The sequence below is a fragment of the Moschus berezovskii genome, chromosome 10, assembly GCF_049115385.1.
Source record: "Moschus berezovskii isolate FMDL1 chromosome 10, NW_MosBer_1.0, whole genome shotgun sequence".
NCBI classification, from domain to species: domain Eukaryota; kingdom Metazoa; phylum Chordata; class Mammalia; order Artiodactyla; family Moschidae; genus Moschus; species Moschus berezovskii.
In genome coordinates this window covers 107,784,784-107,812,317 of record NC_142469.1, presented here as the reverse complement: position 1 = coordinate 107,812,317, position 27,534 = coordinate 107,784,784, and the positions used below count along the sequence as shown (strand labels likewise).

At 54.9% G+C, this 27,534-nt stretch overlaps 1 protein-coding gene across 1 annotated transcript in view; it reads left to right on the top strand.

The window, feature by feature from the left end:
* Window positions 1-772: 772 nt before the first annotated feature.
* PDE10A (phosphodiesterase 10A) overlaps window positions 773-27,534 on the top strand; it is a 266,588-nt gene continuing 239,826 nt past the window's right edge. Inside the window, exon 1 of the mRNA XM_055433314.2 lies at window positions 773-1,652. Within this exon, the coding sequence (XP_055289289.2) occupies window positions 773-1,652 (880 nt within the window). The remainder of the gene's footprint in view (window positions 1,653-27,534) is intronic.

The window sequence follows — 27,534 nt, the reverse complement described above, 5'->3', positions numbered from 1 at the left end:
GTGAGCACATTTCGGTTGGAGCTGCGGGCCGGCTGGCGGGAGGGTGCCCGGACTCGGGGAGGGGACTGGCCAACAGGGCTCGCCCGGCGGTGCACAGCTGGAGCAGCTGCAGGGCGGCGGGTATCACGAATCTGTAACACCAGGCCCAGATGTGAGGACGCCTCGCAGAGACCCAGGCGGGGCTCGGCCCTCCGGCCCGGGCCTGGGGCGCATCCTGGACGCCGGGAGCCGCCGGGGCGTGGGGCCTGGCGCCGGGGGGCCAAGTAGCTGCGGGGCGCGCTGCGTGGGCGCGGGCGGCTGCGGCGTGGGGCGCCTTGGCTCCGCCAGTGGGCGTCTTCTGCAGCCGCCGCCGCCGCCTCCACGGGCAGCGGCACTGCGGCGCTTTTCTCCGCTGCTTTCGAGCAGTCGCTGAGGCTCAGCCACCACCGGAGCGCGCACAGACCACGCCACGCTTGCAGGCAGCGTTTCCGCCGCCCCTAGCCCGCCGGGAGCACGCCGATTGCGCGCGCCGGCCGGCAGCCAGGCGCCGCCGCGGGGGACTCGCCCTCCGGGTCCCGGTTCCTCCCGTCCCTCCCTGCGGAATCCGATGTGAACACTGGGCCGAGCGGGCGCGGAAGACCGGAGAGGAGGACTAGACTGACGATCGGGCCGACCGGCCCGAGAGGGCTGGCCCTGCGGGGGCGGAGCCCGCGGAGTCCCGGCCTGTCGCGCGCCCCTCCCTCCCGCGGCCGGCCCCCACCGGCTCCCCGGGGAGGAGGAGGAGGAGGGGGCCATGGCCAGCCCCGAAGAGCCCCTCGCTCCCCGCCCCCAGGCCCCCCTGCCCGCGGCCGGGGACGAGCCCGGCTCCGGCAAACTCCGCCTGGAGCCCGGGCGCAGCGCCGCCGGCGGGAGGGGCGCAGCGGGCCCGGGCCCGGCCCCCGAGCCGCCTGGCCGCGGCCGGGCCGAGCGCCCCTGGTCCCCGCGCCCGCCCCCCTCTTCCGCCGGCCGCGCCAGCCCCCCGGGGGGCCCCGGCGCCCTGTCTGCGCGCGGCGGCGGGGGCGGCTGGGTCGCAGCGCGCGCTCCCTTCGCGCTCGCCTTCTCCTCCCCGGTCCGCGCCTCCGCTCCATCTTCCTTTTACTTCTGGCCGCCGCCCCCCGCACCCCCGCCTTCTCTTCTCCGCTCCTCATCTGCCTTCCACCTCCCCGCGCGTCTCCCAGGAAGGGAGGGCGCAGCGGCGGCGGCGGCGGCGGCCCGAGGAGGCGGCGGCGATGCTGGCGGCGGCGGCGGACAAGAGGCGGCTCCCCTGAGCGTCCCCCCCAGCAGGAGTCACCGCGGCGGCGGCGGGCGGCGGCGGCTCTTCCTCTCCCCCGCGCTCCGGGGCTTGCTGCTCTCGGCCCGCGCCGGGCCCCGGCCGCCGCCGCCGCCCCGGCTCCCGCTCGGCCCGGCCGCCCCCTGCGCGGGCTCCCGCGGCTTCCCGGGCGCCGGAGGGGACTGCCCCGCTCCCGCTCCCGGTCCCAGCCCGGGCGGCGGCGGCCGAACGGCGCGGCGGCCCCGAGGCGCCAGCGCCGCGCTCGCCGCCGCGTTCCCGCTGCTCTTCGGCTCCGACATGGAAGATGGACCCTCTAATAACGCGAGCTGCTTCCGAAGGCTGACGGAGTGTTTCCTGAGCCCCAGTAAGTGCCAGGCTCCGCGTTCCCCGCGGCGGGCGGCGGGCCGGGTGTGTGTGGCCGGCCGGGGAGCGTTGGGCGGCCGGCGACGGGCTTTTCTGGAGGGTTGGGGGGCTCGGCCAGCCCGGGACCCCGGGCTCCCCCAGGCTCCTCGTGTCGCGGGGAAGGGTGAGCCGGGAGGGCGGCGGGAGCTGCGCGCTTGGGACGGGACCTGCTGCTGCCCGCCTCGGGCCCCCGGGGCTGTTTCTGGCCACGCTTGCCCTGCACGTCTTCTGCTCTCAACTCCAGCACCACGGACGCCGGCTCCTCTCTCTTTAGCCTGGGGCCACTTGGCTGAAGCAGAGGCGCTTCCTTCCTCCGGGGGGTCCCGCCCGCTGCGTCCCCGGCTGGAGGAGGGCAGACCAGGGCCCCGGAACCCCTCGCTTCCTAAAGTGGAGGCACTGGCGGCTCCCCGGGCTCGGTGTCGCGGTCCGGCCTGGATACCCCGGGCCCCGCCGGGACCCGGTTCCAGAGCGTGGACTGACCGCGTGGGATATGAGCGCGCCTCCGCCCAGAGTCCACTTTCTCCAGGATCTCGAGCCTCGATCCTGGGGCTTAGCCGGTGCTCGGGTTGGTAAGGGGCAGGACAATGGGGTGTTGGGGCGAGGGAGAACGGCGCCGCCGGTCCGGACCCCTGGGGCCGCGCCCCACCCGGGACCCCGGGCACTCCCCGCGAGCGGGGCTTGGAGAGCGCCGGAGCAGGGGTGGCGGAAGGCGTGTCACGGGGGAGGGGGACAAAACCGAGCAGAAGCATCGAGGCAGATATTTGCTAGGAGGCAAGAGGCAGGAGATGTTCAGGGAGGAGGCGCCGGGTGCGCGGAGGAGGGGGCCGCCGTTGTCTTGGATGGAGGCCGAGCGAGGTGAGGACCGGAGACCGGGGCGGGGCGGGAGGTCGCGCCCGCGGGAACCCCGGGCGACTCCGGCGCCAGTCCGATCGGGCGCGGCTCCTCGCGGCCCTCGGCGCGGGCTCCGGCGCCACCGTCCACCGCGTGCGCACCCGAGCCTTTGTCTGCCTCTCGCCGGGGACCCGCGTTTCCGCGGCGCCTTCTCCCGGCCGGCGGTTCCAAGGTGGCTGTTTTCGGCTTCCCGCTCCCATCTGCCGCTCACTCCGCAGCCCCGGCCGGCCTGCACCGCCCGGGCACCCGGGGTCCGACCCCTCCTCGCGGCCGGAACCCGTCTGGGCTCGCCGCCCTCCCGGGAGCCTCTGGGGTGCCGTTGGCGGGCATGTGAGCGTGTCTGGTGGGGCCCGGCCGCCGCCCCCCATCCCGCCGCGAGCTCCCGCCTCCCTGGCGAGGTTCAGCTCGCGCGGGCCGCGGGGCCCAGCGGCCTGGCGAACGCTTGTTGGCGGTCTGGAGCCGCTGGCGGCGGTCTCTGCTCGTGTTTGCCATTGACCTGAAAGGACAGCGGGGTGTGGGCCCTGGACTCTCAGCGGACAGCCCCATCCCGTAGCCTCCGCCAAGTCCGACCCGCAGGGCAGCTCTCAGGTGTCTGCCTCCTTCGGGCCCCCACCTGCGGGTGTTGCTTGATTCCTAGATGCTGTGGTTCACGAAGGACACGGTCTACGGGGAGCGGCCTTGCCTGCTGCCCTTAGACGTGTTAGGCAGGGACATGTGTTACTTGCCAAGTTACTTGGCAGCGAACTGAATGAAGGTTGGTGGAGACAGTGGAGCTCCTACCCGACTCTGACTTGAGTTGGGTTAGTCTGGCGCCTAGGACTGGGGTTCCCGTCTGCCCCCTTCCTCCTGCACTAGGGAGTTCTTTCAGTAAAAAATAAAACCGCTCCTTTTCACAATTTGCAGCTGGTTGAAGGGAGGGAGAGGGGGGTGGAGGCTCCCATAGCTTGCATGTGAAAGTTTTGGGTGGGTGGCTGTTCTCGGGAGAGGCCGTGTAGGGATTTCCCTAAAATGATGACGTTTCTGTTTCTGTTGTTTGTCTGGGGTGGGGCAGGTTGGGAGGGAGGTTGGGGAGAAGAATAAAGATGAACAGCTCAGGTAGGATGGAGGTGTCCTGGGAGAGTCCTTAGTAAACTTTCCTTTTTGAAAGACAGAGGACCCCGGGCGGACAGGGCCATCTGCCCCCCTTCCCACCCCCAGCTCTGCAGGGAGTTTCCACAGGGAGAGGCCCAGTGATAAGAGACTCAAGAGTTGTTGAGGGTTTTTGTTTGTTTCATGGGTTTTTTTTTCCCCTTAACCAAGTCATTGAGAAGTAGCTTGGGGTTTGATTAGGAACCATTGTTTATAAAAATCTTTGGGACATTACTAAGGTAGTAAATACTAGAGGTTCCTGGGTTGGGAAGATCCCCTGGAGAAGGGAACGGCTGCCCACTCCAGTATTCTGGCCTGGAGAATCCCATGGACTGTGTAGTCCATGGGGTTCAAACAGTCGGACACGACTGAGCAACTTTCACACACACACACACACACACACCTTTGAGAAAAATCTATTATTGGACCCGCCTCACTGCAAAAATGGCAAGAGGCTTGATGGTGGCTCTAAGGACCGCATCCTGTTTCTGCTCTGACACTGTGTCCTTCACGTTGGGGACTCTCTTTCTGTTGTTGCGTGACAGGCCACATTTGTGAGAATTGCTGAAGTACCTGAAGCTTGGCAGACTTTTTTGATATTTGTCAATGAAAACGAGTCTTTTTGGGGAAAAGTTGGGCTTCTGTAAGAATCCAAAAGTGCCCACATGTATAAGGACGTGTCACAGCGGGTGTACATTTATTCTCTTCTTTCCTTTCTGTCTGATCTCTTCTGGGTCTAACAAGCAAGTTGTCACATAAAGGCTGCTGTGTCCGATTGTTGTTTGTAGGAATGCCTGTTTTGCCATCATCGGAAAGCAAATCGTGTTTTGAGAGTGTAATATCCTGTTTCCACTCCTGTCCATTTGGGTTAACACAGATTCGCTGACTCGCTAAGTAATGCATGGAGCAAATTATTAAGAACTCCTGCCACTTGCCAGGTGCTGCCCTAGCGGGCTGTGGTCCAAGAGTTTACCAACCTGAGAAGCGAGCCTCCGAGAAGCAGTGTGGCGCTAACACCCAGCGCCAGGGGGGTCGGCGGTTGCTGTCTGACCCTGGCAGGCTGGTGCCGACTGCGCTTCATCAGCCATCCACCTTTAATCGCTGATCTCCGAGCTGGTCCTCTGGCACTGGGCTCCGGGACTTCACTGCTCGGAGGGGTGTTGCTGTGAAATCCACTTTGCAGTGCTGTGTGTGTGTGTGTGTGTATGCACACAGACAGGAAAGGAAAGCCAAGAGGTCTTGCTTTGACAGGCCAGTAGGAGCTGCATTGTCTTGGGAGGAAACAGCTCACCTTGTTTACACCTGGTGCTCTGGCAGGGCATGCAGGAGATACGCACACCAGTGGGGCAAGGACTTCTGGAGCTGAGTTGGGAATCCTGCCCTAAGGACGCACGAAAGGTAAAAGAAGGTCCTCGTCTGTCTCTTCCTCTCCGATGCCTCTGCCTCTCTCCTCATGGCTGTCTCCCCAGTAGGCTGCCATGAATAACGCACAGAGCTGAAGAAAAGAACGATGCTGCTCAGAGGCAGCAGGGCCAGCGAGGACGCGACGAGAGGGGTCACATAGGGTGAGACGCTGTGTGCTGCTGCGGGCGGCCCACACGTCCTCGCGCCACCGTTTGTTGTGTGTTTCTGAAAGGTTCTGAACAGAAAGTGTGTGTGCGTCTCGGAAAGGTGGGTTTTTAACGTACTCTCCGTCCGTGACTAACCACTCCTTGCTCTGTTTCTTGAGACTTAAGATGCTGTGTGGCCAACGCTTGAGCAAACTGAGATAAATATGGTCCCTTTTAAGAGCAAGTGTGTGTTACACAGACGCTACACTAGACTTCACGTTTCACTTGTTCCTGTGGACCTGATGATTCTGGGATTGCAGTGGGATGCCAGGCTGACCACACAGCAGCGGAACTGGGTATAAATCAGTTAACAGCCACTGACGGGGATATGCACACAGCAGAAACTAGTCCTTTGAAGGAGCTGCAGTGCCGATAGGATACCCCACAAGATAACCGGCAGAGCAACGCTGTGAGGACTTGCTGCCAGGCCCGGGTGAGACCAGGAAAGAGCCCAGCGATGCGGAGGCGCCTGTGTCTGTCCTGACTGGTGGACTCAGGGTTTACTCCAAAGGAGAAGCTATTTGAACCGGGTAGAGTTATTCAGATTCGTCAGTTTTTAGTTTCACAAAATTCTTCTGTTAATTTCAAGAAACTTCCCCGAACAAAGATAATCCCTAAACATTTAAATGAGGAACACTGGAAACAGTAGAAGATGGTGTCTTCTGCAATGTCAGCTTGACACATCAGTTAATTTTGCATCTGAAACTTTTTCTATCCCATTAACAAAAATAAGGGAGGTACAGTAAATAAATAAGTGATGGGGAGACAGCATGGTGACTGTAACTGTTAATACTGCATTGCCTACTTGAAAGTTACTAAGGGAGTAGATCTTAAAAGTACTTGTCACCCACATGCAAATGCAGTGTATGAGGTAATAGATTTTGTTTACTGTACAGAAGGTTAAGCTTGATGTGGTGAATATTTTACCAGTTAATACACTGTTAATTTTTGTTTGTTAAAAACAGCTTATAGATCCTGAGAAGAAAAGAAAAAAATAATTCTAATGAAAAAGGGATATTTCCCTCTTAAAAGGAGAACTCTTAGTTTTAATTCAGAACATTTTAATTTCCTTTTAAAATGTAAATCAAGCTCCTCCAGTTGATCTAAATCTGTCTAAGGGGAAACTCCACTAAGTTGTTATACAGTCGCTCGGTCCTGTCCCACGTTTTGCGACCGCGTGGACTGTAGCATGCCAGGCTTCCCTGTCCTTCACTGTCTTCCAGAGTTTGCTCAAGCTCAAGTGCATTGAGTCACTGACGCTATCCAGCCTTCTCAGCCTCAGTCTTCCCCTTCTCTTTCTGCTTTCAGTCTTTCTCAGCATCACTGTCCTTTCCAGTGAGTTGACTCTTCATATCAGGTGGCCACAGTATTGGAGCTTCATCTTCAGCATCAGTCCTTCCAATGAATATTCAGGACTGATTTCCTTAAGGATGGACTGGTTTGATCTCCTTGCAGTCCAAGGGACTCTCAAGAGTCTTCTCCAACACCACAGTTCAAAAGCATTAATTTTTCGGCGTTCAGCCTGTTTTATGGTCCAACTCTCACGTTCATACATGACAACTGGAAAAACCATAGCTTTGACTTTACAGACCTTTGTTGGCAAAGTGATGTGTCTGCTTTTTAATATACTGTCTAGGTTTGTCATAGCTTTTCTTCCAAGGAGCAAGTGTCTTTTAATGTCATGGCTTCAGTCACCATCTGCAGTGATTTTGGAGCCCAAGAAAAGAAAATCTGTCACTATTTTCACCTTTCCCCCATCTATTTGCCATGAAGTGATGGGACTGGATGCCATGATCCTAGTTTTTTAATGTTGGGTTTTAAACCAGCTTTTTCACTGTCCTCTTTCACCTTCATCAAGAGGCTCTTTAGTTCCTCTTTGCTTTCTGCCATTAGAGGGCTGCATATCTGAGGTTACTGATATTTCTCCTGGAAATCTTGATTCCAGCTTGTGCTTCATCTAACCCAGCATTTCACATGATGTACTCTGCATACAAGTTAAATAAGCAGGGTGACAATATACAGCCTTTCCCAGCGTTGAACCAGTCCGTTGTTCCACATACAATTCTAACTGTTGCTTCTTGATCTGAATATAGGTTTCTCAGGTGACAGGTAAGGTGGTCTGGTTTTCCCATCTCTTTAAGAATTTTCCATAGTTTGTTGTGATCCCCACAGTCAGATCTGAAGTCATGTATGGATGTGAGAGTTGGACCATATAGAAGACTGAGTGCCAAAGAAATGATGCTTTCAACTGTGGTGCTAGAGAAGACTCTTGAGAGTCCCTTGGACAGCAAGGAAATCCAGTCAGTCCACCCTAAAGGAAATAAACCCTGAATATTCATCGAAAGGACTGATGTGGAAGCTGAAGTTCCAATACTTTGGCCACTTGATGGGAAGAGCTGACTCACTGAAAAAGACGCTGATGCTGGGAAGGACTGAAGGCAGGAGGAGAAGGGGACAATAGAGGATGAGATGTTTGGATGGCATCACCGACTCAATGGACACGAGTTTGAACAAACTCCTGGAGATAGTGAAGAGCAGGGAAGCCTGGCGTGCTGCAGTCCGTGGGGTTGCAGAGGGTTGGATGCGACTTAGTGACTGAAAACAACAACGCAGTCAAAGGCTTTAGCTAGTCAATAAAAGCAGAAGTAGATGTTTTTTCTGGAATTCCCTTGCTTTCTGTATAATCCAAAAAATGTTGGCGATTTGATCTCTGGTTCCTCTGCCTTTTCTAACTCTAGCTTATACATCTGGAAGATTTTGGTTCACATACTGCTGAAGCCTAGCTTGAAGGATTTTGAGCATTCCTTGTTAGCCAGTGAAATGAGCGCAACTGTGTGGTAGTTTGGAAAGTTCTCTGGCACTGCCCTTCTTTGAGACTGGAATGAAAACTGACCTTTTGCCGTCCTGTGGCCACTGATGAGTTTTCCAAATTTGCTGCCATTGAGTGCAACACTTTCATAGCATCATCTTTTAGGATTTGAACTAGCTCAGCTGAAATTCCATCATCTCTTCTAGCTTCATTAGTGGTAATGGTTCCTAACGCCTACTTGACTTCACAATCTAGGATGTCTGCTCCAGGTGAGTGATCACACCTTCGTGATTATCTGGGTCTTGAAGATCTTTTTTGTACAGTTCTTCTGTGTATTCTTGCCACCTCTTCTTAGTATCCTCTGCTTCTGTTAGTTCCGTACCGTTTCTGTCCTTTATGGAGCCCATCTTTGCGGGAAACGCTCCCTTGGTGTCCCCAGTTGTCTTGAAGAGGTCTCTGGTCTTCTCTGCAGCGCTCACTTGTGAAGCCTTTCTTACCCTCCCTGTTGCTCTCTGGGCCCTGCATTCAGTCGGGTTTATCTCTCCTTTCCCTCTGCCTCTCACTTCTCTTCTTTCCTCAGCTGCTGTAAGGCCTTCGCAGACAATCACTGCCTTCTTTTTCTTTGGGATGGTTCTGGTCACCGCCTCTTGTACAGTGTTACAAACCACCGTCCACAGTTCTTCAGGCACTCTGTCTACCAGATCGAATCCCTTGAATCTATTCATCATGTCCATTATAATCATGAGGGATTTAACTTAGGTCATACCTGAATGAACGAAACTGAAAGTGAAGTCACTCAGTCGTGTCCGACTCTTTGCGACCCCATGGACTGTAGCCCACTAGGATTCTCCAGGCAAGAATACTGCAGGGGGTTGTCATTTCCGCCAAAGTATGGTTTTCCCTCCTTTCTTCAGTTTGAGTCTGAATTTTGCAATAAGGAGCTGGTGATCGGAGCCACAGTCAGCTCAGTGGTGGAGCTGCTCACATCTTACAAAGGAAATAGAGGATGCCTACACTCTGATTTTACTTGTCGCATTCTCCAGCTCTGGACTTCTCATGGTTGTTGACTGGCCCACTTGCTCCTGCCTGTCTCCCTGAGTGGAAGGCGAGCTTGCAGGGAGCCTGAGGGCAGGGGCTCATCTTCCTGGGTTATACTCCTGAACCTGGAGAGATGGTGACACATCCATGGTAGGAGCCAGGTCCTTGTGTTGAAAATTCAGAGGCAAAAGGAAGCCGAACAACAACATGATGTCTGCCTTCTAGTTGCTTAGAAGCTGAAGGCCACTCATCAGAAGCGTCCTTGGCCTTGGCCCTTGTCCCAAGGAGCCAGGAGTCAGCCCACCGTGTGTCAGAGAGCACAGAGACAGGCCAGTGGGTAGCAGGTTCCTTGGCGAAGCCAGTGAGGCAGCTCCAGGGCCCGAGCTGAGCCCCTCTCCTCGGAGCGCCCGGAAAACGTTCCAGAGCAGCGGGGCTGCGTCTTGCGGTGGAGGGTTCTTCCAGGCAGGGCCAGGGAAGGGCACATCGGAGCCTACTCTCTGTGTTCCTGAGTCCAGGAGTGGTCTGCTCACTACAGGACGAGCCAGGAATTGGAAGATGAGGTGTGGATGCAAGAAGCAGCAAGTTTATTCCAAAGTCTGGCATCCAGGACAATAGCGGACTAGCGTCCTGGAGTACCCTCTGTGGTAGTCTGGAGGCTGGGTCTTTGATAGAACAGCGAGGGGAGGACCTAAGGGAGTCAAGTGAGAGGCCGGCCTCAGGGAAGGGATGTGTTAGTTTCTTGGTTCCTGCAGCCATTAACCCGAGGGCAGGGTCAAGGTATTCCCCTGAGCTGAACAAAGGCTCTTTAGTTTCACATTCTGGCCATGGGGCAGGTTCTCCGAGGCAGACCATTAAGGAACTGAAGTTGCTCAGTCCTGTGCAACCCTTTGCGATCCCATGGACGGTAGCCTACCAGGCTCCTCCGTCTGTCGAATTTTCTAGGCAAGAGTATTGGAGTGGGTGGGTTGCCATTTCCTTCTCCAGGGGATCTTCCCGACCTGGCGATCGAACCCAGGTCTCCCACGTGGCAGGCGGGCGCTTTACCCTCTGAGCCTTCAGGGAAGCCTAGAGACGGCATCCTTTGGTGATTGTAGAGACGGAGGCAGTGGAAAGCAGAGGCTGACGGGTAGGACGGCAGCCCGCAGGCAGGCAGAGCTGGTGCTCCCCTGCTCCACCAGGAGGTGGCTGAGGGCGTCCCAGGGAGGGGGCTGTGAGACTGACTGAGCTTCTCAGGGCTGCCGCCGAGGGTCTCACGGTTGTCCTTTGAAGGGCTGTACAGAGAGGGAAGGAGGAAGGTGAGAAGACTGCCTTCCGTGGTAGAGCTGGGCTTCTGTGAGGAGGCGGGGGGCTCCTCTGTGGCAGGTCCTCCCCAGGTGAGGGGAGGCCGGGCCGGGCGAAGATGAGTTGGGTGACCGCGTGAGGTTGGGGACAGTGGGGGTGCGTGTGGGGGCAGGGTCACTGTCCTGTGTCCCGAGAAAAGAAAGATCAGTGTGGAAAGACACTGCACCTGCCCTGTGGCGAGCCCTGCTGGCGTCGCCTACCTGCTGTGGTGGAGGCCCCGAGCCGTCAGACGCGCGGACCCTAAACATCAGAAGTGTCAGGCACCTTCAGAGTTTGCAGTGAGTTAAACTTCAGGGTTGGCCGCTCTAGTCTGGATGGTCCATGAGAGCCTCTCCGGGAAAAGGAAGTTACACTGGAATGTCAGCGCCCGACGGCTGCCAGCTCGGCGGGTGTGAGGAAGGGTCGCCCCAGACAGCAGTCGCCCCGAGGAGCAGAGTGAGGCCCGACCTCAGGGAGCACCTCCCTGCGGTGCCCACAGGTGGTTAGGGCCAAATTTGCACTTTGTTCCTGGGTGGGGATGGTCTCGGAAGGTTCTGGGCAGGTGTGTGATGGGTGCGCTGTGACTGCCATCAGGCCAGTGAGTCTGAGGGGGTGCGGGGACCCAAAGGCCACCTCGCTGTAGTCGGGACCAGAGACAGTGGTCGTTTGGATCTGGGTGGTGATGATGGGAATGGAAGCCATCAAATTCCGTGGCTTCGGGGCTGTGTTTGGAGGCAGAAGACGTGTGAGTGGATCAGCTCCGTGGAGTGAGGGGGAGGCGAGGCGCCCAGAACAGGGCCCAGCGTTTGGCTGGAGCGCCGGGCACCAAGTGAAACTGCTGTGACGGGAGGGACTTGGGCATCCTGCGTGGCCGAGTCAAGTCCCAGATGCCCGCGGTGCAGTTTAGTGGAGCTGATGAGAAGGCAGTTGGATAAGTTAAGTCTGGAAATCGGAGGGGTCGATGGACCAGGACTGGAGGATTTAGCTTATAATCATGGTGCTTAAAGCCGTGGGACTGTGTGCCCCCGGCTGAGTCTGCGGGTGCTTCATGCGAAGCTAAGGGCCTCGGCGGGGTCGCTCAGTAAACAGCTGGTGCTGTGGGGTGATGCTCCCCTTGGCTCTGATGGCTGGCAGCGGGGCCCTGCACCCCTCCGCAGGGAACTGATGAGATCTGTGACTCCCCAGGGAGCAGGTGGAGCCACGTTTTGAATGGGAACCTGAAATAAACCGTGGGAGTGGGAAGGGCCAGAGGCAAAGCCAACGGGAGAGATAGGGCCTTGGAGGCCCTGAGGAGGGGCCCTCTGAGAGCCAGGAGGCGAAGCAGAGCAGAACTAGTCTTGGAGTCTGGGAGAAGGACCTGGAGCCAGAGGTGGCCAGTGCCCCGGGTTTCCCGAGAGTCAGTGGAGCCAGGAGCTGCCGGCGGCCTCCGCAGGGCTTCTGGGGAGCGGTGGAGGCTGAGTCGTCTGCAGGGGCTGGGGGGCAGTGGAGACGAGGCCGCGGGGCCTTTCAGTCCTCAGAGGAGGAAAGGGAGAGTCACCTTGAGACCCGGGGGTCTCCCCGTGACCCGGCGGTCGCCCCGAGACTCGGGGGTCACCCCTTGACCTGGGAGTCGCCCCTTAACCCGGGGAGGGACGTGCTGGCTTTTCCCTAGCTAGGACTGGCTGGAGAGTTATTCGTTGAGGTAAAGGACTTTGAAGAATAAGCAAAAAGAGTGCAGGACAGAACCTGGGAGCCACTGGGAGTAGAACGTGGTGGACGGGAAGGCTGGGCCAGTGAGGGGCCCTTGTCCTCAGGGAGGGCAGCGGGGTGCAGGCAAGGGGCTGCGGGGCTGGGGGGTGGGGGGCCTGACAGCCCCTCTCGGGCCTTCCTGCCCGGCTCCCTGGATGGACAGTGCCCTGGGCTCTGAGAGGGATGGGAGTGGGAGGGTAGGAGGGCAAGTCCCCCAAACCGAGCTTCCCGGGGCCACACCAGAGTCAGGGGCGCGATCGGAAGGTCCTGCCTGGTCGGAGGGGGTGGATGAGAGACTGGACAGTTAGCGGAGTAACGGGAAGAGCGGAGAGCCTTGCAGGAGGGAAGGTATATGGTGAAGGGCGCATGGAGGGCTCACCCTTCACGGCGCGTCGGGGGGCGTGGGTGAGCGTGAGCTGGTGCGGAGCTGGCGGGCATGCTCCTCTGTGCTGAACTTGTGAGCTCTGAGGACACATCTTGGTGAAAATGGTCCAGCGGGATGAGACTTGAGAAGTGCCTCGAGGGGGAAGAGCGTTAGGTGTGTGGAGCTGAGGCTGGAGGGGAACCTGCCGTCAGAATCCGGGACACAGAAGTGGGGTGATCTGGTGGGGGCTTCCTGCAGAGGAGGGAAGATACAGCTGGTGGGAAGGAGCCAGGGGAGCCTGCCAGGTCCGGCCCCCCCAACCCCCCCCCGCCTCCCCCGCAGGTCATTCGAGTGTTTGGCTGGGGAAGGGGTGTCGTCAGACGGTGTAACGTGCCAGCATTCACTGCGCGTCCGCTGAGCACCAGCCGCCTTTGTCCCCACTGCTCACGAGTTGGTCCCGACCCATCCTTGCCTTCGACGAGCCGCTGCGTGACGAGGGATGGGGACGAGATGCAAGGCGATCACTGGCGACTGGTGGAGGGGTTCGCAGTGGGAAGCATGTGCTTTAACGGCATCCACTGCCCCCAGGAAGACCCCTGCGTCCCCCTCCTTCTGCCTTTAAAGCTCTCCGTGCGGCGACCCCCCGACACCTCCCGCCCCGCCTGCCCTCCAGTGCCCGCGGTGCCAACTGCCTGGGACCCCGAGCTTCTGGCTGGGTCAGGAGGAGTCTGACCAGAGTCAGGGTCTGCAGGAGGCAGTCTCCTGCACCCAGCCCTCCCTGAGCCCCAGGCAGCTTCGGGTGTCTGGGGTGCCGCGCTGCCCCCGGCCTGCTCACGGGCACACCTGTGTCTCCCCAGTGCCTGGAGCTTGTGCTGGTCCATGCGTGTGTGCCCCCGAGGGCAGGAAGCACCTTCTATTCCATTTCTTAACCTCAGTGCCTCGCACAGATGCCAACAACAGAAGTGGAAGGAGGAAGCAGGTGAAGGTGTAAACGTGGGGGAAAACGAGCGAGACCTGTAATGCATCTTATAAAAATGTGTTTTCACAAAGGCAGGGAACAATAAGTAATGTGGCTGATAAATTCTGCTCATGTAACTCGAAACTTCCTTTGATTCTTTTTTCCTTTCCTCGGGATCCGAGTACGCTCTCTGGCCCCAGTGACCAGGGCCTGGGAGTCGCTGAGAGCGTGGCATCTTCCTGTGTCTGAGCCGTGGGCTCGGGGAGCTCAGGGCTGATGGCAGAGGGGTGATCAGCGTTAAGAGCGTTTTGGCCGCCTCAGCTTCAGTTCCCAAGGTGGTGATAAAAAGCTTTTTACTTTGACGAAAACATTTTCTAGACTAGGAAAGAGAAAGCGTTGCTTATGAAGTGCTGAAACAGTGCCATGTGTTTGGACGTGCTGAATTATTTATAAGCATGCAAGTGTATCTGGACTTTTAGAAGTCGGTGAGTGCTGCGTAAGAAGCTATTTTGCAGGAAGAGCGTGTCCCTGCTGGGGCGGAGCACCCTGAGCGGGCAGCAGTCAGGCTGACCACTCTGCCCACGACCTGGGTGTGCCCCGCCATCTCGGGGTTCTAGCAGCTTCTGAATAAACCTCTGCAGTGATGCCCACAGGAGCCTGATCACTGTGCTGCCGCCATTTGGGTCATTATACATTTTATCTTTGCTGTTAAGACGGCGTGCTTTTTTTTCCAAATTTTCTCTTGTCCCAGGACCTGAGGTTCACTTTGGAAACATTCTCGGGTCCTCAGTGATTGTGCCTTTTTAGGATAATGTTCTTTGTGTCTCATGATGATCTTAAAGCAGGTTAGACAGCTACTTACAAAACTGCAGAGATTCAAACAATGAGGTACTGGCACGTGAACAGATAAACCAGTGCAACAGAGCGGAAAGGCCCTAAAACAGCGCCAGACACGCAGAGGGAGTTCATGTACTTTAAAAGTGTCATCTCATATAGGGGAAGTAGAGGTGGACCATTGAATAAATGATTTGGGGACAACTGAGTACGCATCTGGAAACAAAATAAAGTTAGAGCGTATCTTTCACTCCAGGATAAATTCCATATGGATCATATGTTTCAATATACATTTGAAAAAAGATACCATAGAAAGAAGGAAGTTCCTTTCTAGCCTTGGAGTTAAGTTCAGTTGTGTCCAACTTTGCCTTGGAGTAGGGAGAGACATTAAATGTGACTCAGAATCTGGAATTAATCAAAGAAAAGATTGAGGAATTAGTCTGCATTTGCAAAAACACCTTTTTTTTGGTCCTGAATAACATCGAATCACAGCTTATTCTGTCCTCCTGCACTGTCTCTCTCCTGCTTCCAACAGGGCCATCAAGGCTCTTCGTTACCGTAGAAAGAAGGAAGCTTATTCTGTCCTCCTGCACTGTCTCTCTCCTGCTCCCAACAGGGCCATCAAGGCTCTTCGTTACCGTCAACCTTTTAAGAAAACTAACAGTCCATATCACAGCAGAGCTCTGCCTGGCATATAGGGAGTTCCCAGAATGATGAAGAAAAAGAACAACCCAATAAAAATAGTCAAAGGATATGAATAAATGCCGCTGGGAAAGATTGAAGGCAGGAGGAGAAGGGGACGACAGAGGATGAGATGGTTGGATGGCATCACCGACTCAATGGACATGGGTTTGGGTGGACTCCGGGAGTTGGTGATAGCGTGCTGCAGTTCATGGGGTTGCAGAGTCGGACACAACCCAGCGACTGAACTGAACTGAACTGGTGAATAAAGAGATGCTCAGCCTCTTTCACGATAAGATAAATGCCATTTAAAAGCACACCAAGGTACCATTTTCTCCTGTTGGATTTGCAAAAATTAGTAGATTGTTTAACATAGCATTGGTAATTTTATGAGGAGGCAGGTATTGGTGTGCATTCCTGGTGGGAGCACCCATGGTAGAGCCCAGGAAGAGAGCAGTTTGGCAGTGTCGATCAGCGTTAACAATGCATGTACCCGCTGAATCAGCTGGGCTCCCCTGGTGGTTCAGACGGTAAAGAATCTGTCCGCAGTGCGGAAGACCTGGGTTCGATCCCTGGATTGGGAAGATTCTCTGTAGAAGGAAATGGCAACCCACTCCAGTGCTCTGGTCTGGAGAATTCCATGGACAGAGGAACCTGGTGGGCTAAAGTCTGTGGGGTTGCAGACTCAGACACAACTGAGCGACTTTCACTTCACGTTGAATCAGTTGTTTTACTTCTGGGAGTTTATCATTCAGATGTACTCACAAACAGGCAAGATGACTTCACCCAGTATTTACACGCATGCTAAGTTGCTTCAGTCATATCTGACTCTTTGCGAACCTGTGGGATGCAGCCCACCGGGCTCCTCTGTCCATGGGGATTCTCCAAGCCAGAATCCTGGAGTGGGTTGTCCTGCTCTCCTCCAGGGGATCTTCCTGACCCAGGGATTGAACCTGCATCTCCATCGTCTCTGGCGTTGACAGGTGGGTTCTTTACCACTAGTGCTGCCTGAGAAGCCCGGCGTTAACTGGCTGCAGCGCTGGTTGAAGAGAATAGTCTCAGAAGCCACCTGAAGTTGGCCTGTAGGGATCTGGCTAAAGAAAGTCTGTGAAAAAGCGGTGAAATGAGTGCACTAAAGCTCTTCATACACATTTTCATGTGGAAAAAGCCAGTGTAAAGCCGTGCACACACCCACACTTTTGTGTTAGAAAGGACATGAGCGTGTATGCCTGCGTGTGTCTGTGTTGCATAAAGAAACACGGCGGAAACTCAGAAAGCACGCCCAGTGCTTCGTGGGCAGTTCCGTGGGGATGGGAGCAGTGGATACCCGGGGGCAGGGGCAGCAGGAGATGTAGGGAGACTTCGCTCCATATTTTTTTATATTTTTTGATTTTTGAATAGCATGATTTATTGCCTATTCAAAATTAAATTGAAAAGGAAGTGAGGTTTTACCGGAATGCCATTTGACTAACTTGTTGCTGTTCAGTCGCTCAGTCACCTCCAACTCTTTACGACCCCATGGACTGCAGCACGCCAGGCCTCCCTGTCCTTCACCAACTCCTGGAGCCCACTCAAACCCGCGTCCATTGAGTCAGTGATGCCATCAGCCATCTCACCCTCTGTCGTCCCCTTCTCCTCCGCCCTCAATCTTTCCCAGCATCAGGGTCTTTTCAAATGAGTCGGCTCTTCGCTTCAGGTGTTCAAAGTATCGTTGCCCTAGTTTGTGGTTGGTGTAGTCTTTTCCTTTCTTTTCTTTAATTGTTCTCCGGTTGAGATCAGAGTTGATTTTTCAGCCCCTGAAGTTTGTTCACTTGATTCAGCCTTCCTCTAGCCTCCCACTTACTTCTCCTACACAGGATCTCGAAATGTCAAACCATGCATATTAAAAAAAATCACATGCATCAATTACCTCTCATACTTATCAGCTCCTTTCTACGTCATGCACAGATTTGAAAATGGAAACAAAGCCACTTCTATTTTAATGTAGTTTCTGACTCCGATAGAGTCTATGGTTTCACATTTAAGAGATGAACTATTGTTTACACTGTTGGAGAGCTGCCCAGCCAGCTTCATCTGGTGGAAATCACTACATTTTGGCAAGAAACTCATTGTCTTCCCTGTGAAAATGTGGGCTTTACATTCTAGAGCTTCTTAAGGGAGTGCCAATGTAACCTTGAGTGGTCTTCCCACTGAATAATGCCCCTTGGCAGGAACCGGTGCAGTGGATTGTAATTTATTCCCTCTGGCGGTGATCGGGGTTTTTCCTTTCGAACTGGGAAGGTGTGAGCTCAGGCATCCATTCATCCTTCTTGCCGCTGTGGGCGCCGTCTGGGCAGACCCGGTGGAAACCCGCCCTGACCTCGGAGACCTTGCTGGCCACCAAGGACAGTGCCCTCCTTCTGGCTGTGCTTTTGTGGTGGAACCAAATTCTTCAGATCCTCACATTTCTGGTCTCTTCTCTGACTTTATTTTAGGTTTACAGTTGCTCTCCCCTGTCGCTCTGAGTGTCTGAGTGGGTTTCTTTCCTATCCCCTCAGTTTGAACTTCACCCCTGCTGATTTTTCCTGTGTTCTGCTTATACTGTTGACGTTTTTCTTTGTCTTATCACTTAATATTATTTCCTCCTAGTCCACCCATTGGTTTTATTTTAGCTGCTGCTTCCTTCCTAGTTACTGGATTTTGTGCAAGCCCTTTCCTAACCTTAAGCATCAGCCTGGCATTACCTTCACCAATTTCTTTGATCCGTGTGTCTTGCTTCTGGGATCTTCACACAGTTAATCCTTGTTACACACCCTAGCCTTGGGGACGAGACGTTGTCAGCTTGCACGTACTTGGGCCTCTTGCTTGAAGGCACAATTTCCCCGTAGTAGCCAGAGTTTCAGGGATGGCCCTGATGATCCCTGTTCTCTTTCCCTGGGTGGGACGTGTGGCTCCGGGGGAGGGGGTTGGAATCCTTCCTTTCCCTCTATTGAGCACCGCAGATGCTTTAAGGCTTTTCGGGTAACTGGGAATGCCTTCATGGTAAAGGTTATTCTTTATTAATGTTAGTGCTCTCGTTGAATTGCATTTCTCCTGAGATCCTGTCATAGCTGGGGGGTTCTGGCACCTTCTGTGTTTTGTGACCATTCTTTATTTTTTCTTTTGTCAAATGGGCCATCATTAGGAAATCTGTCACTTTTTTTTTCCTAACTGATGTTTCAACTCTTTTTGTTTTGTATTGGTACATTTTTTGAAGTGTATCCTGGCCAGATTCTTGAAATTCAAAATTATTATGACTTCTTGTGGGTTGCAGTCTGGTGAAGAGTACCCCAGACTATTAAGACAGCAAGATTTTGGGTACTAGGTCTCAGGTGGGATGGCCCGATCTTTTTGCAAATGTCATGATGAGACGTGAAGAGACAGAGATCCTGGGCGGGGGGTGGAGAGATGCAAGCAGCTCATACTCTGTTCATCTCTCCTTTCTCCGTTGATACACTGCCGACCCTGGCCTGCCTTCCCTAGTGCTTTGGGGCCGGTGACTTCGCAGGAAGGGAAAGCAGGTAGTCCGAGGCCCTGGAAGTGAGTCTGTGTCCCTCCTCTGTTAAGGAGACGCCGAGGACGCGGCCTAAGGTAGTGCTTGTGGGGTTAGATAAACCCACGTTGGAGCGAAGATGAAATGATGTGTGTCCAGTGTTGCCAACGATGCCTTGAACAGAGGAAGTGCCAGAGCACATCGCGTCCATGCATCCTGGGCCCTGAGGAGCCCTGAGGGACCGTCTTTCCCGGGAGGGAGGGCAGCCCTGCGAGGTCGTCGGGGGTGGGGGGTGCAGGAGGCGGTTGGGGGCAGGAGGTGGTCGGGGGCAGAGGGACGTGAGGGAAAGGCTGCCCAGTGCATCCACTGGGCAGGGAAGGTGTTTTCTTTGTAGTTACAGGAAGCGCAGCTTCTGGAAACACTGATAGCAGGAAATGGCTGGAGCCTTAGAGCGATTCCACTTTCTTGGCAAGGAATTAAAGGAAAACGTGTTGAAAATAAAAGGGAAGGATTTTGGGAAAGAGAAAAGAACTGAAGAAAAAAAAGTGATGATCACGAGCATTCTTCCATTTAGGGAATCTATTTTTTGAGTGGCTGTCATGTTCCCCATTTTGGGGCCTCCGCGCCTCCCAGGTCTTTGACCTCTATTTTCTTGTGTCTCTGAATGGTTCGTGTTCACTTGGCCTGACTCAGGAGGGACGGCTCTCCGGTGGGGTGGGGAAGCTCTGCAGCTGACTGTGCTGGGTGCTGAGCACCTCAGGTGGGCTGGGCGCCGGCCCAGGGCATCGCTTCCCTCTGGCCTCCGTCCGGAGGGCAGCACGAGTCAGATTTGGTTCCTAGGTTTGATATTTTCTTTGCAGCTGGCTCTTTAGTCACGTCAGAATTTTGTAGATTGTTGGTCTACATTCTGAATTAGCTCTGTGAAAGGTCTGAGTCCTCCATATATGTGTTACACTTTTCTTTTGTGATTTAATGAACTCTCACTTGGAGAGAGGTGAGAATGTGCCCATGAACAGTTAACCTCCTTAAGGGTGAATTTCGAGGCTATACTTTAAGCCATTAAAAAAAAATAACACTCTGTATCCGGTTTGCATTTATCTGAAACAAAACTATCAATGGCTTATATTATTTTCATTAAAAACTTGACAAATAATTTGAGGAATTGCGCTTTTATCTGTTATGATCTTTTGGAATTCTCTCATATTCTATAGTGGACATGTGTATTTTTAAAAAAAATACTGAATTGCTTCCGTTTTTCAGTAGTGTGGGGCTTTCCTGGTGGCTCAGACAGTAAACAATCTGCCTGCAATGTGGGAGACACGGGTTCGATCCCTGGGATGGGAAGATCCCCTGGAGAAGGGACTAGCACCCCACTCCAGGATTCTTGCCTGGGGAACCCCATGGACAGAAGAACCTGGCGGGCTGTAGTCCATGGGGTCACACAGAGTCGGACTGAGCACTGTCACTCACTTCCAGTGGAGAATAGTTCATAAAAATGAAAAGCAGTTCCAGGGGCTTTCATTCATCTGTGCAGTCCTGGCAAGCACTTCCTGCCCGCCCCTCTGCTCTTTGTATGGAGACCTGAGCTGAGTGGTTAGTCGGTCTTGATGCTGAAACTGCTCACTGTTCGTCTGTCTCTCCTTAACTGTGGGGTCGAGGTGGGCTCTCTCTGGACCTCAGCTCACCCGCAGCGTCTTCAGCAGGAATCACTCACGAAGTGTGCAGTAAATGAAGGCTTCTCAAGAGCAGCTGGTGCCCTGGAAACGAGTTTTGGGAAAAGATGTGGCTTCACGCCTCAGCTCTGCTTGATTTCTGAGCTAAGCTCTGCTTACCTGTAAAACAGGTTCTCAGTGTATGTTCCATTCCGTTCTGTCTCTCAGTCGTGTCCGACTCTATGCGACCCCATGGACTGTAGCCTACCAGGCTTCTCCGTCCATGGGATTCTCCAGGCAAGAATATTGGAGTGGGTTACCGTTTCCTTCTCCAGGGGATCTTCCCGACCCAGGGATCGAACCCGGGTCTCCTGCATTGGAGGCAGACGCTTTAACCTCTGAGCCTATATGTTAGCTTCCCCAAAGAGGAAATAATAGATCTGAGTCAAAGCACTTTGAACTTCATTGAATTGTAACAACTTTAGATCTGTGAAGTTTTCATTCTGATTTTATGTTATGTATGAGAAGCTCAGCTGATTTTTTTTTTTTTTAATATTAAAGTTCATTTCAGTTGCTCAGTCGTGTCCGACTCTTTGTGACCCCATACACTGTAACTCACCAGGCCTCCCTGTCCATCACCAACTCCCGGAGTTTACTCAAACTCATGCCATCCAACCATCTCATCCTCTGTCGTCCCGTTCTCCTCCTGCCCTCAATCTTTCCCAGCATCAGGGTCTTTTCAAATGAGTCAGTTCTTCATATCAGGTGGCCAAAGTATTCCAGCTTCAGCTTCAACATCAGTCCTTCCAATGAATATTCAGGATTGATCTCTTTTAGAATGGACTGGTTGGATCTCCTGCAGTCCAAGGGACTCTCAAGAGTCTTCTCCAACACCACAGTTCAACAACATCAGTTCTTCGGCACTCAGCTTTCTTTATAGTCCAGCTCTCATCCATACATGACTACTAGAAAAACCATACTCAAAGAAAATACACAAGTTTCCAGAAATCCTTAAAATACTGCCTCTGATTTTTAGAAGGGTCTCTGGCTTCCTGGAGCGCTCTGTAATGGAGCATGGCTGGGGAGTCGTAGGCCCTCCTGCTGCAGAGCTGGTGCTGGCGGCCCGGGCGGCCCGTCTTCCTGGCTCTGGTGTCAGGGGCTGGCCTGCTGCGCAAGTTGCCTGCTGGCTATCTTGCCTCGTTTGTCCCTCTCCCTTCTCTTGTGTGGGGAGCCCGTCCTCAGGCGCAGGCATCTGAACCACCTCCGGGAGGCCCAGTATCTACTCCTGGTGGTGTCGGGTGCCCAGCTGAAGCCTGAGAGGGGCCGGGGGGTTCTTAGCTGAGCACCCCTGCAGGTCCCCGGAGCTGGGTGTGGGCGCATGCCTGTGAAGTCACCCTGGGCTCGCACCTCCGGCTCCAGCGGTTCTCTTAATACTCCGATTCCCTGGAGGAAAGATTTCAAGGAACTCTAGTTTCTTTGTTTGACCTTCCCTGAAAACAGAGGTAGTTGATTTGGGGGGTGATTCCAGGGGATGGAATCCCCTCATAGCTCAGTTGGTAAAGAGTACACCTGCAATGCAGGAGACCCCGGTTCGATTCCTGGGTCAGGAAGATCCGCTGGAGAAGGGATAGGCTACCCACTCCAGGATTCTTGTGCTTCCCTGGTGGCTCAGCTGGTAAAGAATCCACCTGCAATGTGGGAGACCTGGGTTCATTCCCTGGGTTGGAAAGATCCCCTGGAGAAGGGAAAGGCTACCCACTCCAGTATTCTGGCCTGGAGAATTCCATGGACTGTATAGTCCAGGGGTCACAAACAGTCGGACACGACTGAGAGACTTTCACTTTCATGCTGTTCTGGCGTCGCGCCCCCTCCCCGCCCTGGAGCAGAGGGACCTCTTTCCACAAGGGTTGCCCCCTCTCCCTCAAGGTTTTGGGTGGGAGCCAGCCTGCAGCGGTCACCCACCTCCCCACTGGGGACCATCCTCCTTGGCGCTCACCCTGCACTTGCCAGAGGGCCTTGTCTCTCCTGCTGGGCTCAGGGTGTGCACCCACATAGGATGCAGACCACTCTGGGTCGGGGAGGGTCTCACCTTGTTAAGAACAGGTCCCCATTGCTGGGCCAGACACCAGAAGATTCCTGTTGCTGTTCCTTGTCCTCAGCTTTTACAAGTGATTCTTCTGGATAATATATTAAAACTGCAGAGGGAATGTAGCTTTATTTATACATTTGGCACAGATGGAATTTAGGTTAGCAAGTCAATTCCAGAGGAAATCAACCTTGAATATTCATTGGAAGCGCTGATGTTGAAGCTGAAGCTCCTATACTTTGGCCACCTGATGGGAAGAGCCAACTCATTGGAAAAGACCCTGATTCTGGCAAAGACTGAGGGCGAAAGGAGAAGGGGACGACAGAGGATGAGATGGTTGGCGGCATCACCGACTCAGTGGGTAAGAATCTGAGCGAACTCTGGGAGGAGCCTGGTACACTGAAGTCCATGGGGTCCCAAAAAGTGAGACGTGACTCAGTGACAGAACCACAGCAGAAGAAACCTTTCCTGTTGGATGTTTCCAAATCAGAAGATTGTATAAAGTAATCGATTCAATCAATACGGGGGTTACCTGAGACTACTGAGAAACAGACTATTTCAAAGTAAATGCTAAAGCTTTATGAAAGCATCGGTATGAATTTGTTGTCTGAGAACAGGGCGGACTGTTTTGTGAAGGGCTTGATAGTTCTGTTTTAGACTTGGTGGGACACGGCTTCTGTCATCACCGCTCAGCTCTGCTGCCGTAGCAGGAAGACACCGGCAGTGCAGGGATGAATGACCTTATTTACAAACCTGGTGTGGGCTGGAGTTTGCTGACCCCTTATGTTAGAAGAGTATATTATTCTGATGAACACACATTCCTCCCTTCGGGCGTTTGGAAAGCACTAAGCCCTCTTTCAATGGAAAGAGTATCTGAGGTCATGTTCCCGGTTGGGCATGCAGACGCCCACCCTGCAGCAGTGTGGCTGGCTGGCTCCCTGCTCCAGTGGCCCAGTTTGTTTAAGGCAGGGCGCCTGCTCCAGTAATTCAGCTTCTGTGAACAACTTCTGTGGGGAGTCGAAAGGGCAGCGGTTTCATAAAACAGGAGCTGTTGGGTGTTCCACGTAGAATTGGTATCGCTGATTTTTTTTTTTTTCCTTTAAGCATCTTGAGTCCTAAATCACTTCGCAGAGAGGAAGACAGAAATCAGGAGACACATGTATAAATACGCACTTATCTCTGGGAACCATATGATGCATGTGTTATTTCTCTTGGCAGAGTGCTTTGCATTTTTTTTTTTTTTTTGTACAGTCGAATTTGCCTGGAAGGATGTTATTGCTGTACCCTTTTCTGTGGGTAACCAGGTTGATGCACAGAGGTCAGTGTCTTAGTGCCCAGAACGGCCAGTTTGTCAAGGAGTCCCTGTTATCATATACATATGTGCATATCTTTCTTTCTTAACACATCAATTACAGATCCTGGGGAAGATTTGAGTAATGCAGCCTGGACTTAGCATTTAGATATATTAGGAACATTTTAGCACGGTTTGCAGACTGAATGTATGCTGAGTGTGTAATGCATAGTGACATGTTAGATATGATCATGTGTCGTCATTATTACAATGCATGTGTAATAGTAACACGTGGAACGGCCACATTAAAGAAGCCCGAGGGAAACTGCTGGGCCTGTCTTCCTCCGTGTGGTGCCCGGGGTGAAGGGAGGGAGATGCCGCCGCTCAGTGGAGATGACAGGCAGACCCCAGGGCTCTCCTGAAATGGTGAAAGTGAAAGCTGGTCAGTCTTGTCTGACTCTCTGCGACCCCATGGGACTCTCCAGGCCAGAATACTGGAGTGGGCAGCCTTTCCCTTCTCCAGGGGATCTTCCCAACCCAGGGATCAAACCCAGGTCTCCTGCATTGCAGGTGGATTCTTTACTAGCCGACTCACAAAGGAAGCCGAAGAATACTGGAGTGGGTAGCTTATCCCTTCTTCAGAGGATCTTCCCGACCCAGGAATTGAACTGGGGTCTCTTGCCTTGCAGGCAGATTCTTTACCAACTGAATTATCAGGGAAGCCCTAAAAGCCTGGAATGGCGAAAATTCCTTATCCATGTCTTCAAACTGGTGTTCCCACTTTCAAGAGGCGTGCGTGCTGCCTGCTCAGTCGGTTCAGTCCTGTCCAACCGTTTGCAGTCCTATGGACTGTGGCCCGCCAGGCTGGTCTGTCCATGGGATTCTGCAGGGACACTGGAGCGGGGAGCCATGCCTTCCTCCAGGAGATCTTCCTGACCCAGGGATCGAGTCCACGTCTCTTAGGCCTCTAGCATTGGCAGGCGGGTTCTTTACCACCAGTGCCGCCTAAGCCCCTTTTCAAGAAGGGGACTTGGCAAAGATGTTAAGAAACAGATTTAAAGAAATAAATTTCTGTGTGCTCACTGTTCAGATACTCTGGAGGAAATGAGTTTGCATCCGTTTCAGGACTGTGGCCCTCCCCACAGCAGCAGCAGGGCTCACCCCGGCTCCTCCGCAGTCAGCGCCGCCGCTTGCTGGCCAGGAGCGCGGACGCGGGCGCCAACTCGGACGCCGCTGAGGAGGCCCCGCGGAGGAGACCCCGCGGAGGAGACCCTGCGCCCGCGGAGGCTGCAGGCCTGGGAGGCGCGGACTCCAACCCCGCGGAGGAGACGCTGCGCCCGCGGAGGAGGCCCCGTGGAGGAGGCCCCGCGCCCGGGAGGCTCGCGGCGAGGCCCGGGAGGCGCGGACTCCAACCCCGCTGAGGAGGCCCTGCGCCCGGGAGGCCCGGGGCGAGGCCGCGGAGCTGCCGCGGACTCCGAGCCTCTGCTTGTCAGGCTCGCGGCCCCGCCTGCCCCCGTCCCGCCTCCGTCTTCGGCGTCTCCCGCGGAAGTGAGGCGCAACTTAGGGTGTGTCTGCCGTCACAAAGCAGCCTTTTCAACAGGAACCCGGCCTGCCCGGGCCGTTCGAGGCTGCGGAGGTCGCTCCCCAGTCAGGCGCCTCCGTGGCCTGAATGAACTGTGCCTCGGCGCTGAGCTGTGACAGAAACACGCCTAAGGCATATTTGCTGCAAAAAAGGTGTGGAAACGCACATGTGTGCAAACTTGTGACAGAAATTCTGTGCCAGCCTAGAACCTGTGAGAGGGCCCCGTTTCCTCCGGCAGCGAAGTGTGCCGCGGAGGGGGCCGTGCGCGTGGAGCCGGCTGCTGCCCGGCCACCCGCCGCGGGGCCGACCCGGCCGCGGGGTCCCCGCCGAGAGAACCCGGGGCCCTGAGGGCCGGGCCGCGGGCTGCGCGCGCCTCCTGTGCGGCCCCCGGCGGCTCGGACGGTGAAGAAGCCGCCTGCGACGCGGAGACCCGGGTTCGATCCCCGGGTCAGGAAGATCCCCCGGCGGAGGGCATGGCCACCCTCTCCGGCATTCTTGCCTGGAGAACCCCGTGGACAGAGGAGCCTGGCGGGCTGCAGCCCATGGGGTCACAGAGTCGGACACGACTGCAGGGAAACAGCACACAGACGCCTCCTTGTGTGGGCTTCCACATGGCTCAGATGGTAAAGAATCTGCCTGCGACGGGGAGACCCTGGTTCGATCCCCGGGTCAGGAAGATCCCCCGGCGGAGGGCATGGCCACCCACTCTGGCATTCTTGCCTGGAGAACCCCGTGGACAGAGGAGCCTGGCGGGTTCTACTCACAGAGCTGGACATGACCGCAGGGACTTAGCATGTACGCACCTCTTTGTGTGGCAGAGCGCACCCCCTGGGTATCCCTGTGGTGGATTATGTTTAATGTTTTTAATCGGTCAGTTATTTTTTGGCTGTGCTGGGTCGCTCCCTTGCTGCACGCGGGCTTCTCTCTGCGCTGGCCTCTGCTGCGGAGCTCGGGCTCTCGGGCTCAGGAGCTCCGCACTTGTGGTGCCAGGGCTTAGTAGCTCTGAGGCGTGTGGGATCTTCCTAAACCAGGGACTGAACCTACGCATTGGCAGGCGGGTTCTTAACCACTGGACCACCAGGGAAGTCCCTGTTTGATTATTTCAGATTTCATGCGTACGCACTTTATTCCGGTGAGTTTTTTGAAGCCTCGTGGCGTTGGTACAGAGGTGAACAAAGCTGGGAGTGTCCGCAGCTCTGAGGCCTGTGTCCAGCAGTGCAGGCAGGCCTCAGCCTGCCAGGTGGACCCGTGTGCCCAGGGGTGGAGCTAGGCTGGGCACTCGTCCCCTTGAGGAAGTGGAGGAGGAGGCTGACTGATCGGCGGGTGTGGATGCTCTGAAGAGGAGCGACGGGAGGGCCGGGCGGATGGAAGATGTTCTCTTGGAGGAGTAGAGGCCTGGGAAGGGATGCTTCTCTCCCAGGCGCGTGTGTCAGATCGGGTGCCTCGTCAGGGTCCAAGCGACAAGCTGCCCTCCCCGCAAGGAGGACCGATTGATCACAGGCGAGCACCTCCCTGACAAATGACGGAGGAAACCAGATTCCGGCTCGGGTATGCCCTTCACGTGGGGTTGACCTCCTGGAGGGCACACGCCGCTGGTGCTGCCATGGCAGCTGGCGGAGACACCCAGTGACCCGTCAGTAACCTGAATAGCAGCACCTTTCGGACCTGGAAAGGCTTTCAGGTTGTAAAATTTTTTTGTATTCATGATTTCGCATGGCTTCTTTTTACTGGAGTATGATTGACCTGCGGTGTTACCTGAGCGTCAGGTGTGTCGCAGTGGTTCAGCGTGCTTATGGAACGACCCACTCGGTAAGCCCGTTGCCGGCTGTCACCGCAGAGTTATCGCACTGCTGGTGGCCGTATTTCCCAGGCTGCACCTTTCACCCCAGACTTGTAACTGAAAGTTTGCTCCTGTGGTTCTTAAAAGCGTGCAGAGAGGACAGACTGTAAGCAACGCCTGCGCCCAGGGCTGTGGACACCATGAGCCTCGGCCCAGGCTGCTGCGGTCCAGAGGCGCCTGAGTGGTGGGCTCCTGCAGCGTCACCCTAGGATGGACCACCTCTGCTCCTGTGGTCCAGACTGTCTGGGAGGGAAACCTTTCCCAGATTACTGAAGTGTAACTTTTAAAGCATCTACTTTTTGAAATATATGTTCTTTTTAAAAAATGATTTATTTTTCGTTGGGGGATGATTCCTTTACAGTATGGTGTTGGTTTCTGCCATATGCCATAGGTGAACATATGTCCCCTCCCTCTTGACTGTCCCTCCCATCTCCCACCCCTCCCACCCTTCTAGGTTGTCCCAGAGCAACAGGTTTGAGTTTCCTGCCTCATACAGTGAGCTTCCCTAGTGGTTTAGAGTC